Below are 14,440 nucleotides of genomic sequence, written 5' to 3'. Positions count from 1 at the left end.
AAAACAATACTCACGCAGTATTTCATTTTGAATGTTTGGCTTAGATAAAACAAATTGGAATTGCTGTTGAAATGTGTGCTATGCTTCAAAAATGCCCTTGGCTGCTTTTTGACGTCTGAATTTAAATGTAATCAAGAATATTGAACTGCATTTTTAACTATGCAAGAATAGTAACTTGCCCTTATTTTTATTACATATTCATAACGATGTAGTTATAAAAAAATATATCAACAAGGTATTTAATATTCATGTTTATTGGACTATTTATCAGTAAGTGATAAATAGTAAAGAAAGATAACTCTACTCAAAATTTAATAGCTTTTTTTTTTTGAGCAGATGAAATCCAAGTTTATATGCAGTTTGAAACCATAAGCGGAAATTATCTAGTAGATCTCAGACAAGTAAGGTACCATTATCTGATTGCCTGAAATGAAAACTGACATTGACGTTGGTCCGTGGAATTTTTTAACCCCAGTAGTCCAACAAACCAACATGGAATCCCGTGTGCACAAATGCGTTGCTTATCAACAGCTGATCCAAGAGAATTACCCATATGGCATTTCCTATCAATTCAGGGTGACAAAGGGTCCCAGCTACCTATACCAGTAATCTTTCATTGGTTGCATGGTCAGACTCTTTGATTTGGTTGATCACTCATAATATCAAACAGTGGATTATCTTTGTCAGTCTTATTTGTGGACTAGCTTCTATTATGTGACAGGAACATTGATGAATGTGGTATGAAACAACCAATCCAACAAATCCAAATGGGTTATATTAAGAATGTAGATATATGTATGTTTTGGTGTGACGAAACATTTTGAAAAGGCTTAGTAGCTTAGTGGTCAAAGCATTTTCGTATCACCCCAAGGACATGGGTTTGAGTCCCCACATGGGTACAATGTATGAAGCCCATTTTCTGGTGTTCCCTGCCCTGCCATTGCTGGAACATCGCTAAAAGTGGCGTAAAACTAAACTCACTCACTTACTTGATTCCCCACATGGGTACATTGTTTGAAGCCTATTTCTGGTGTCCCCTGCCCTGCCATTGCTGGAACATTGCTAAAAGCAGCCCAAAACCCAAAATTCAGTGACCACTTTTGATTAACTGAAAGGTGAGCTTCAGAACCTCATTTCAAGTCACCTCTTTCGTTAGACTCATTTTCAAATGACAATGACCTGTATTTATTTCTACATACACCCATCTTCATTTTTTACAATGACTATGCGTTTCATTGGGTTTGGATGGTCATCAGGTTTACTTCAAACTCCAGAGCTCTGAGCTTTCCTTTTCGGAAATAATGCCAGCATTCTTATTTGAAAAGTTAATTAGAACCCCAGTTTCTCAAAGCAAGGATAAGATTCATCAGAGGCAGAAAAATCTTGGCGTTAGAAAATTCAGATGCATGCAGTTTCTGATTTTATGCTGAATTTACGTAGTATATATTTATTTCAAGGCAAGAACAGTAATTTCTACTTTGATCTTTTTAAATGAATTTGATCGTGACAAGTTCATGTGATAACTCTCAAATGAAATGTTTTGTTTAATCAATAATGTTTTCCATGGACAATTTGAAGTGATTTATCCATGAAATTTCATGAAAGCATCAAAAGCATTAGCACTGAACAAAGCAGTTTTTAGAAAAAATTAAATTAGCTGTCATTTTTAAGTAATAAGTGAATTTTCATGGTCTTTTTCAGCATAGGCATATCATCACTGAAATTATTGTTTTTAATTATGAGTGAGTGAGTGAGTTTGGTTTTGTGCCGCTTTTAGCAATATTCCAACAATATCACGGCAAAGCACACCAGAAATGGGTTTCACACATTGTACCCATGTACCTAATAGAACCCGGGCCTTCGGCATGATGAGTAAACAGTAACCATTAGGCTACCACACTGCCCCTTGTTTTCAATAAGCTGTATATAGAATTTTTATTTGTTTTATCTTACTTCAATAGTAAATGTTTGCAAGAAACTCTTTAGATTGGTATCCCAAGAGTTAATGTAATGGTTTGGCACAAAGAAACTACACAACACATTGGTTCTGGAAACTAATATTTGGTGACAGTTGTCACGATATGGCTGGATATTGCTTGAAATGATATCAGATCACACTCACTCACTCAGTCACTCACTCGCTTACTCACTCAATTATGTGATTGTCATGTGGTATAATTCAGGACTACATGTAAGCATGTGTGTCACACTTATTGTCATGCAGACAAACACCTGTTCTGTTGTGCCACCCCTGAGATGCCACATTTGGACACAGATACTCTACTCCAACACAGTATCCAAGTGTGACAGTACCTACATGTCAAGCTCTAATCTGAGTGTCAACAAGCGCCATCTTTTATCATCTTTTGTGTGATGAGGTTGGGATCAAACCTCAAACCTTCCCAATCTGACACCCCATCCTGTAGACCAAGGGTTGTGGGAAAGCCTTATGGTTTACGTGTCCACTCATCAAAGTGAAGATCTGGTTCCATACCCCACACATGACACTGGATACAATGTGTGAAGCCCATTTGTGGCGTCCCCTGCCATGATATTGCCTGAATATTTCTAAAAGCAGCACAACACCTGATACTCACTCACTCTCGACCGTAAGATGGTTTTGCACACCTACTAGTTGATAGCCAGCATGTGAGTGTTGTGGTCTGTCTCTCACTCTACAAGTCAGTGTATTGTTTACATGAGGTCTGACCTCTCCATGAAGTAGATTAAGAGGGATTAACGAGCACTCACTGATTAGATTAACAGCCAACATAAATGCTGTGTGAACATCAAATATTTATTCCTCTGTCTTCAGGGGAGCATAATGCGGTTAGTGTCGTGTCCCGAGAAAATTGGGAGAAAGCAATCGTTGAAGTATTCTTTTTGGCAGAATTTTATGAAATATTTTAGTTCTCGATGCTTTTTTTTTTTAGATTTTTCTTTATCAAAGTGAAATTTATGAAAGTCGACTTTTTAGAAAGATCCGGTTCTTTTTCCCATTCTAAGGTCTTGTTCGCTTCCAATCTGATAATGTAAAACTAATTTCAATTTGCCAAAATGGATGTGATCATTTTTTACTAACATTAGCAATATTGGCCTGCGAGAACTCAAAGCTGAATTTCTGAGGCATGTTTTCAGCTATACCTCACAACACATCATAGGGACAGAACTTTGTAGTGTTCTTAATGCAGTGATGTTATATGTTGAACTGGGCTCTTATTCTTGAAACGTTCGTAGTCCTAAGAATTCGTAACTTTGACCGTACCCAATGTGTTATGAATAGGCCTAAGAAGTTCGTAGGGCTACGAACGTTCGAGTATTGCTAGCCTAGTCAGTATGTTTCCAGCTTTATATAGAGGTAAACAAGCTTCTGTTTGTATGGGGCGGTGGGGTAGCCTAGTGGATAAAGCGTTCGCTCGTCACGCCGAAGTCCCGCGTTCGATTCCCCACATGGGCACAATGTGTGAAACCCATTTTCTGGTGTCCCCCGCCGTGATATCGCTGGAATATTGCTAAAAGCGGTGTAAAACTAAACTCACTCACTCACTCACTCTGTTTGTATGACGGCCTATCAACAATAAGACACATTCAGACTTAATCCAGCATCCCCTGGAATATATGTATCAAATGCAGGATAGTGTTATAACAATGTGACTTAAATAGTCAGACTTTCACAATCTTTACTCTTCTCGCTCCTATGCAGTAAACCTGTAAAGATCCAGGTAAAAATTCATCTTCACCAATTCATGAGATCTGGTGGTCCAATGTGCTGATTTGGTTGACAATGTCATTTGTCATGTGCTCATGCTGTTGATCACTGTATTGCCTGGTCCATACTTTATTATTTGCAGCTATATAAATGGAGTGTTCCTGACTGCAGTGTCAGTCAGTTAATCTGAATGAAGGAATGGATCAATCAATCAATCAATCCACCCATCAATCAACCAATCAATCAATCAATCAATCAATGAAGAAAATAATGGACAACACGTCAAAGTCCATTGCCACCTAGATATTTAATTGTCTTATCATTTTACAATGACAGATTGAAATGTACAAACTGTATAATTTCAATGAGCTGCCAGAAGGTATCATGCAAAACAATTTTCAAATAATTTTTTAAGGTCACTTAACCCAAATGTGCTGTTATATGTGGGTATTAGATTTTCTGACATTATTTAGCCACTACGCTGTCAAGTTTTCACATCATGTGTAATCAAGCCTAGCATTTGGACTGGTGAGCCATTCCTTCAGTGCAAGTCTGTGCCAGTGTCCTACAGGTTCAGCAGAAACTCAATGCTTTGACTGTGTTGCACCTCGGTGACTTGCTTCGGTTTCTTAGTAAGCAGTTTGATTGTGACAGATTTTTCTGGAATCTATATGCCTTACTTTGCTGACTTACACCATCCTTGAAATACTGCTCACCTGGATCTTCACAGGTCTACCCCCATGTCAAGTCTCATGACCCAACTGACACTGGGTAATTGTACCCCAACAGGAGGTCGTTGGTCTTGCTATCAACCACTGGTTCAAGTCAAGTTCTTTACAGACAATTCTTGTTCATCCAGCAGTTTTTTATCCTGTTTTGGCTGACCATCATCATTGATCTTATAAACGTTGGGTGAAAACAGGTAAATTGCTGACCAAAGCATATAAGTTTCACGTAAACAGTCTCATCCATCACCACCTCAGGCTCTCATTTGGTTCAAACTGCTTCCCTTTGCTGTAGAAGGTGGAACTTAAAATGGCCATCATTGAGATATTTGATATAGATTCCTTGGCCTTTTTCGGTTCATTTCATTTCATTTAGTCACATTAGCTTTCATTGTGTCCAAAATTAAGGCTTTCTGAAAATACTTTCAATCTGCCAGTAGTCCTGGGCCCCGTTTCACAAAACTCTCTTAAGCCTAAGGTATCGTAACTTTTCTCGTAGGATTTGTACCTGGCATACTGTAACATAGGAGGTGGAAATGCTACGAGAAAAGTTACGAGACCTTAGGCTTACGAGAGTTTTGTGAAACAGGGCTCTGGTTTGTAAGTCTGTTGGGAATAACTGTGTCATGCCTCCTAGTCTCAGCTGAAGACTCGCAATAAATCTTGGTTGAACTCGTCAGACCAGTGTATCCCATGTTGGCTATTATACCCTCGTGGTAGGAAAGCCGTGAAAACAGCTCTGTCTTCCAACTTTTGTCTCAAAAATCCATATACTTTCATTTCAGAACCATTCTTCCTAAAAGTTTAACAAAATATAAATTTGGATCACAGCTTGTTATTATTTTGATGCCTCTTGTTAAAAAATTTCAGTTTTGTGTGTCATTTTCAAATCGGGGCCATAAAATTGTTACAGTTATCTTTGTTGAATTTATTGTCATAAATAAAATTAGATGAATAATCACTAACGTGCAATCAATTATTATTCAAATGGAAAAAAATCATATAGCCAGTTTCATCATTATTTTTTCATAATTTTCAACAAAATTATGGCATGTATACCTGAACTTGCAATTCAAATAATCACAATTAACCATTCCTCCCAGATGTAATGTGTAATGAAATATCTGTGATAAAATATTAATTAAAACTCTTTAATTATGAAATATGAATCTGTTATCAATGAAGCATGCATCCTGATGAAGGTAAACTGCTTGACTGAAATCCTGTTCTGTCTCTACAACAGGTAGCAAAAGATTGTCGAGAAACTAACACCCATCCAGTCAGTATTGATTTCTGTTCAGTGAACGCAGTGAGGCTCTTGCAGTAGCGTTCTTCCTGTATTGGACGCTAGTGGAAATAGCTACACTGATGGTCAAACAACTGTAGTATGGTCAGCAATACGAATATGTATAGATTGTGTTACAAGGTTGGCAACTTGCAGTCACCTTTTATGTGGCACCTTTGTCAACGGAAGTGGTGACGGGATGGTGACGATCCTGATGTTTATGTTGGAGTATAACTGACAAGTGTTGTCATTTTGTGTGACAAAGTGCATGGGAATGTTATTTTTTTATTATGCTGTTCATTTGTGATTGAGACCCTTTCCAAGGATGTCTATAACAACTGTTGCTACGCTCAAGAAACGGCACTTTCTTCCTCAAAGTGTCCGTAAATGTGTCCGAGCAAATAGACTTGCTCTACTTTGCTGTTCATTTGGAATATTCTGGTGTTCTCTAGCAGTTGTCATGATCCTGCAGTACTCCAAACTAATGATTGAAGGTTTGTACACAAGTTTACTAACAAACTTTTATAATTACATTCACTGTTATATGCTATAATCAGTTTTAATATCAGGAAAACAGGATATTTCCATTGTCATCTAATTTCAAACAGCTGAAGATTAGTATACATGTTGTAATTAATGGCAAAGTCAATTAACCTGTTAGAACTGTGGAGGTGGTGGAGTGGTTAAAGCATTCATTCATCATGTTGAATAACCAGGTTCGATTCCCCACATGGTTACAATGTGTGAAGCCCATTTCTGGTGTCCCCTGTCATGATATTGCTGGATTGTTTGCTAAAGGTGGCATAAAACTAAACTCACTTGCTATAACAACCGTGGTACTGTTGTCTCCTAATTCAACGCCATTATCAAACTGGTTATTGTTATAATGAAGAAATCAATCATCTGCGGTGTATTGTCCAACAACCCAGTGACCCTCTAAGACCCAGTGTTTGTAATTATCCGCTGAGATTTCTATTTCAAGTCGCATCAGAATCTTATCAATTTCAAGACTTCCCAGACAAATATTTGTTGATAATCATTGAAGAATCAGTGTGTAAATATAGTCAAACTACATCCATCCCTGCAGTTTGTTTGGAATCATATATATTTACAGATGAACCGTTTGTGTCGATGATAACAATATTTGGTTTCAATTACTATCTTACTCTGAATTATTTGAAAGAAGACTATTCGGGAAAGATAAACTTCAAAGTTTTCTATTTTAGGAACTAAGCAAGTTTCTCCTAAGGAGATTTACCATCATAGAAAACTGAACATTTACGTTGTGTTGGCCATTGGCAAGCTTGTTCCATATCCACAGCAGTGTGATTTCACCTGTTTGCCATGTTCTAGATTGGTGAATAACAGAATCACTGCTACAAGTAAGTGAGTTTCACTGGAACAGTAGCAGAGCATCACAAAACGTCTGACAGTGTGACAGTATGACAGAAATTATCCTTCCACTTTAAAGTACATAGCAAAAGTACATTTATTCATTTGACGGGAAGGGTATTGGGGTGAAGGTATCTGCTCATCATTCTGAAGATCTGGGTTCAATTCCCAACATGGGTACAATGTGTGAAGCTTGTGTGTGGTGTTCACCGTCTTGATATTGCTGGAATACGGCTCCAGGCAACAAAGAGTCATAATGACTCACCCAGTAATGGGTCTTGGAAAATAAGCATGTACAGTCATGATGTTAACATAAAACAGTATTTTGTCTCAGCAAATGGAGACATTCTGATTTATGTTAGGGTATTTAGTTATTTTTGCATTGCATTGGTGTCTGCAAGAAAAGTTAATGTGTGTGTTTTTTTTGGTTTGGTTTTTTTAAAATTATTTTGATGAATGACTTCTGTTTGCATAAGGTTTTCATGTGAAGCCTAGATCCACAAGAAGATATTCCTTAGGTGATAAAAATCAATATGTCCTGGTGTATATTCCTGGAAATTGTATCTCAATGCTTTGTTGTCCATCACTTATCATGACATCACAGTCAAATGGCATTGCATTACATTACATAATATTCCTCTGAGGCTGGTTAGTAGCACTTTTCACTCAGAATGCTGAAAAAGCTTCAAAATGTGGTATTGGATGATTGATAGAACTTCTTGCTTGACATACCAATATGTCATCATATCCCTGTTACCTAGATCGATGCTCATGTTGTTGATCACTGGACTGTGTGGTCCAGGCTCCATTATTTACCAACTGATGACATAAAAATGGAAAATTGCTGAGTAAGTTATCAAACACCAAACAAGCAAGCAAAGAAAGAAACAAACAAAAATATTGCATTATTTGATATATAAGCATTAAAGATTAAAACTTTACCAACTTGTGTTGCTATATCTGTTTCACATTTAGATTCTCGGCCTAACAACATCACTGATCTATAATAATTGTTTGACTGACATTCTACAAGTTGTAGAACCAGTATATACCGGTATGACTTTATGGAAAACATGTTCTTGTTTATTGCGTGGAGCAGTGTTTCAAAACATGCTTTTAGGTTGATAGTTTATGAATCTACACACTATGAATGAAGTTGCATGCTTAATTATTGATCTGTAATGCCTCCTAAATTTCCTCCACCCTGAAAAGAGTTAATTCCCTACACAGGAACAATGGGTGAAGTTCATTTATGGTGTCCCCAAGTGACATTTGTTAGATTTTAGATTACACTTTCTCAGTAATTTGGCACAGATTCCATAACACTTTGAGGGGCGGTGGTCTGATGAAAGTTTTTGCCCACCACCCTGAAGATCTTGCTTCGATTCTCCATATGGGTACAAAGTGTGAAACCCATTCCTGATGTCTCATGCTGTGGTGATGCTGTAATATTGCTAAGAGTGGTTTAAAGCTCAAGTCAAGTTGTGGGAGTTTGAGACAGATGAACTGCTGGTGACACTTTGCATCTTTCCAAGAGAGTTGGTTTGAAGCCCAGATGAAACTCAACCCAAAACAATCAGTACAAATGTGTGCTTCACTGAGAAAACATAATTCCAAATATATGTTTAATTTTGACTACTTTCTAGAGGGCTTTGTGGATGTGTATTTGCAGGTAAAAAGTCACAATGTGTTTGTCATGCTAACAAGTCTAGAGTCAGAGCACAAATAATTGTTATCATGCTGTTCAAGTTTGCATGTGTTTTTGTAAAAGTTTCACATGTTTCAAGTCCCAAGTTCTGAGTCTCTGTGTTCTAGCAACTTAACAACACCCCTTTAAGACCAGTCCCATGTGTTACAAGCGATAGGACAGTCCCTAAGTCTCTGTCCCTGTGTTCAAGCAAATTAACAACGCCCCTTTAAGACCAGTCCTGTGTTACAAGCGTTAGGACAGTCCCTATGTCTGTGTCCCTGTGTTCTAGCAAATTAACAACGCCCCTTTAAGACCAGTCCCATGTGTTACAAGCGATAGGACAGTCATCTCCCGATAATCTATTATTGTGTCAACTCTCTCCATGTACTCCAAGCATGGAGCAGGCACAAGACCATATCAGCGGTTCAGACTTTGTCAATAATAAAGGAGGAGAAGCTAGCTCAGTGGTTAAAACAATGGCTTGCCAGTCCTGAGATCTTTCTTGTTTTAAATATATCATCATTGCAAAAGAATACCCGGTCCTAGCTATCATCAGAAACTAATTCCATTTTGTGTAAAGGAAGTAGTGTAAAATAATGTAAACTGGTGGTAATGCCAGGTGTTCGCAAAAAGGATAAGCATGTCCTGCCTGACTTGTGGCACCTGCCATTCACAAAATTTGTTTCGGAAAAACAGCTTTAATATGGTCCCTAACTGGTCTAAACCTTGGTGATTAATGCTTATGCATCAGATGTACAAGCAGGACTTGTTCTATGATATATTGAAATTAAGTCATTTCAGCAAGACCAAAATCAAATATTGAATAGATGTACGAAAATAGACATAAAAGGATCTTATTAAGAGGCATCCCATTTTTGGACAGGCTAAGCTCTCTCATTGCTAGTCCATGCACTGTGTTTAAGATGTAAAGCCTGTTCTTCTTTTTTCCTCATAAATTTGTGTTTCTCTCGTAAATTTGTTTTTTGATCTGTAGTTCTGGGTCTTTTTTGTTTTGCTTTTTTTTGTGATATGTGGTCCTGTACATAGAGTTCAGGTCACAAATCAGTTAAAGTTAAGGCATGTTGGTCACAGGAAGCCCTTTGATGGGTGACCATGCTTATGACCTTGACTCCTGAAAGTTACAAGGACTTAAATCCTCCCAAACAATAAAACACATGTGATACATGCAGTTTCACCCTAAGAATGTGTGTCTGTTTACCAAGTAGTGAATGGGTACCTGGTGGGATAAGTCATGTTAATGTTCTACCGCCTCACAGGCAGGCAGCTTAGGTAATCAGGGTGAAGGTCAAGTGCATGGAAACAGGCGCTTTATAAATGCTCATTATTATGAGTGGGATACTGTATGTCCTTTCTATCTAAGCAATTGGATTGTGTACCATAAAACTAACATAAAATTTGCTTTTCTGTGTCTGTATGCATATGAATCATTGTTTCAAAGTCAAATCATCAGGCCAAAAAGTTCTGAGGTACGTCCATGATCGATTATCTTTCAATGTCCATCAATGCCAATTTATTCCAACAATTTACCCACCTGAGAAGTACGGTATGGAGCCCAAGTCACACATCAGTTAAAGTTAAGGTATGTTGGTCGCAGACTGTCCTTTGGATGGGGGACCATGTTTGGCAGTTTTGACACCACAGAGTTTTGAGAACTTCAGTCCTGACCCAAAACTAAACACACATGGCATATGTAGTCTCATCTTAGACAAGTGCCTTTGATCACCCATCAGTGAATGGGTACCTGGTGGGATAAGTCATATGACTGTTAAACCATGCAAGTGCCTTACAGGCAGCTTGGGTTAAGTGGGGTGATAATGTTTTAACGCTTTACGATGCACAAATTGAATGACAGTTTTCAAGGGAGAAGTTCTGTAAACTGAAGTTATAAGAAAAAGTTGTCTAAAGCAGCAAGTTGAGAAAACTATCCAGAAATGAAAATTGTTGTAGCCACTTGTCCTGTAGTACCTGACACTTGTGTGTTGTAGGCATTATTTATAACAGTACACATGTCCGTAGAGACATTCCAGTGATATTGTCCTTGGATTCTGATTCACAGGGATACAGGTGATTGGATACCATTAGAGACAAAGTATGTTAGGTGTAAAGTGAAAAATAGCTGTAAAAATTGTATTAATGGATGTAAAACATTAGTTCATGTTCAGGTTGGAGAGAGACAAATGTGTAAAGCCCATTTCCAATGTGCCCTGCCCTCCTTATGATTGAAGATTGCTAGCACTAACCAAATGCCTGACAATGGCTACCTGAACTAGACACCATGTTGTAAGGACTGCCTCGAAATGGTATAAGGTATTGATGTCACCCACCTCGCTTGCTCACTCACTTACTCACTCACTCACTAATCCAAACATCCAAATCTTCCTCACTCACTCATTCACTAACCAAAATTTGCATGTTCTCTCACTCAGTCACCCAAACCTTGCTCGCTCTCTAACTCAGTCATTCACTTAAACCATGCTTGTTTTTTCACTCTCTTTGTATGTCTTTCACTCACTCACTCAAGTTTGATTCTCGCTCACTCATCCAAAGCTTGCTCATTGACTCATTCACCCAAACCTTGCTTGCCTTGTCACTCACCAAAACCTTGCTTGCTTTGTTTGCTTGCTTGCTTGCTCACTCACTCACTCACCCAAACCTTTCTTGCTCTCTCACTCACTCACCCAAACCTTGCTCTCTCACTCTGTCCTTATGTCTTTCACTCTCTCATTCACATTAGATGTCTTGTATTGATGATAATGACCTTTAGATATATCAAGGTCATCAAGACAAGACATCATTTACAATATCATATCTCCATTACAGTGGATGAACAGTCTTATAAATAAGCATTCATGCCTTTTTCACCATTGATTCTGAATGATATTTTCTCACACATACGAGGAGATACTGTTTACATGGGTGAATGATTCAGGGTTGTTTTACACCTTTTTTGAAAATATTTCAACAATGTCGTAATAAGGAACACCAGAAATAAGCATCACACAACAAACTGCAACACAACACAACAAACCACAATACCATAAGGTTCTACATCACTCCACAATACGTGCTGCAATACAACACAACACAACAAAAAACTTCACAATACAACAAACCACAGCAACACAGAACAAAGCTCCACAGTGCAACAAACTGCAACACAACACACTTCAACACACACAATACATCACAACACAACACAAATCACGCCACAAGACACCACCCTGTAAGAGGTGAGAAGAGTATTAGGTGGTCACAATGAAGGATCTTTATGGATAATGCTAAGGGAAAGAGCCGTAGTTGAATGTGTTCATTGCCTTTTTCACCATGGTAACAGACAAGTAATAGGCTTTAAATGACACTCTCCTTTACAAGAATATAAAATTTTCAGATATTTCCAATAATGCGTCAACTTTCAGTCTGTTTGAATTTTGTCATTGATTTGCAGATGAGACTGATTATTTGTGAAGACCTTTAGCCAATAACATTGTGAACATGCAAACATGTGGGACATGATGTCATGGAATTTTTAGAATTCAATGATTTAACAATCTTTTTCTGCATTACAGACAGAGAAAAACTTCAGCATAAAAAGTGCATTCTCTGAGGGTATTATCCATTGTTTGACTACAAGATATAAAGAAAAACTTACTCGATAACTGTCCAGGAAAATTAAGTTTTCCAGTACGCTGATAACTGGTTGTGTTCAAGCTGGTGACATGAAAAAAAAAAAAATTTAAAGATTTTGAATGTGTTACTGTCACAGACAAATGAAGCCATGCTATGGTAGAATAAATTTTGTAATTTACAAAACATGATATGGATAAAGTAGAACATGCATTCATTACATATCATTGGTTCGTTGATTTGTTGTTTAACTCTGCATTCAGCAAAATTACAGCAATGAGGCAGTGACCTGTACATGATGAAATCAGGACCAGACAATCGAATGATCAACAGCAATGAGAGATTTTAGAATGATTTTATTTTTAAATCAATATTGACAAAGTTCTTGAAATTCTATGTCGTTCTCATTGAATATTGTGTATGATCTTAATTCTTGTTGCCTCTTTCCATTTGGTTGTCACAACTGTCTCAGTGGTTTGAGTTGTGTCCCTTGCCTGTATGAGGATATGTTGCTCATGGGTAAATTTCCAGATTCCTCGCCACCAACAAAATGTACCTCTATACCACACCCTGCCATATACCACTTAACACTTTTGTACGATCTTGCCATTCAATGTACTCCTATTCACCCCACCCTCCTACATGCTTCATTAGAGGGGTTGGGAGAGTAGTCCAATAGTGAAAGCGTCTGCTTGTCACCTCAAAGACCAAAGTTCAATTCCCCATGTGGTACAAGGTGTAATGACCATTTCTGGTGTCCCCTGTCGTGTTTGTGCCCGAATGTTGGCTAACAACAGAGCAAAACCATAATCACTCACAGTCACTCATTCACTCACTCACTCACCCTCTCACTCACTCATTCACTCACGTTCTCATTCACTCACTCACCATCATTCACTCTCTCATCTTCACTACTCACCTTCATTCATTCTCACTCACTCACTTAATCCAACACCATCAAACACCCCACCCGCAAAGCCCCATTCCCCTACCTGTCCATCCCCACTAACCCCCATTCCCTTCTCCTATGGAATCAACCACATCGAAAACATGAACATATAAAACACCCGTAGCAGCATGTCAGTTTTATCACATTCCACGACCCAAACAACCATCGCTGAAGGCTCATTCATCTCCGTAAACATCATCCAGTATTCATGATGTTGGTTTGTGCATCAAGAACTGTATAAAACACCAAATAAACTCCAATATCCCCAAACAACTGTATCAATGCAAGGTCTATCACCGACATTTGATTACCATAAGTATTTAAACACCTATTAGACCAGTCGTGGTCGTATGCATCATGTCTAGACTCTGCAAGTAACATGGTCAGCTTGGAAAACTTAATTGATAGCCAAACATTGACACAGGTATTCAGATCTAAGAGCACTGGGTCTAAAAGGGAGGTTTCCCATTTCGGAACAACCACAAATTTCGACCAGTGTCAGAAACGAGAGTGGCTTGGGGGCCGTCACATTTTTAGTGAGAGTTGTGTGTTTTTTTAACATAAGGACTCTTCAGTCATCTTATAGCATGTATCATGTGACTTTCTTCTTGAGTGAGTGAGTGAATCTAGTTTAGTTTTATGCAACACTTGGCAATATTCCCACTGTATGACTTGTAAATAATCAAATCTGGACTAGACAATCCAGTGATCAACAGCATGAGCATCATTCTACACAAATGAGATACAATGGCATATGTCAACCAAATCAGTGAGGCTGACAACCTGATCCCTTTAGTCACCTTTTGTGACAAGCATGGGTTACTGAAGACCAGGGCCCCCTTTCACAAAGCTCTCGTAAGCCTAAGATCTCGTAACTTTTCTCGTAGCATTCGTACCTCCTATACCATAACATAGGAAGTAGGAATGCTACGAGAAAAGTTACGAGACCTTAGGCTTACGAGAGCTTTGTGAAAGGAGCCCCAGTTCCAACCCAAATCTTCACTGGCTTCTCCTTGAGGGGGTGGTGTGTCAGCCTAGTGGTTAA

At 38.3% G+C, this 14,440-nt stretch overlaps 1 protein-coding gene across 7 annotated transcripts in view; it reads left to right on the top strand.

Moving 5' to 3' along the window:
- The window catches only part of LOC137268869 (agrin-like), a 403,012-nt gene that overhangs the window by 91,974 nt on the left and 296,598 nt on the right, over positions 1-14,440 (top strand). Inside the window, exon 1 of one of the 7 annotated variants that reach the window (XM_067803450.1) lies at positions 6,148-6,213. The exons of the other annotated variants lie outside the window; for them this stretch is intronic. Within the exon in view, the coding sequence (XP_067659551.1) occupies positions 6,180-6,213 (34 nt within the window). The 5' untranslated portion in view covers positions 6,148-6,179. Of the gene's footprint in view, positions 1-6,147; positions 6,214-14,440 lie in introns of those variants that run through there. 7 annotated transcript variants of the gene reach the window in all.

Source organism: Haliotis asinina, chromosome 16, assembly GCF_037392515.1.
Source record: "Haliotis asinina isolate JCU_RB_2024 chromosome 16, JCU_Hal_asi_v2, whole genome shotgun sequence".
Classification (NCBI taxonomy): domain Eukaryota; kingdom Metazoa; phylum Mollusca; class Gastropoda; order Lepetellida; family Haliotidae; genus Haliotis; species Haliotis asinina.
This window is presented reverse-complemented; position numbering and strand designations above follow the sequence as displayed.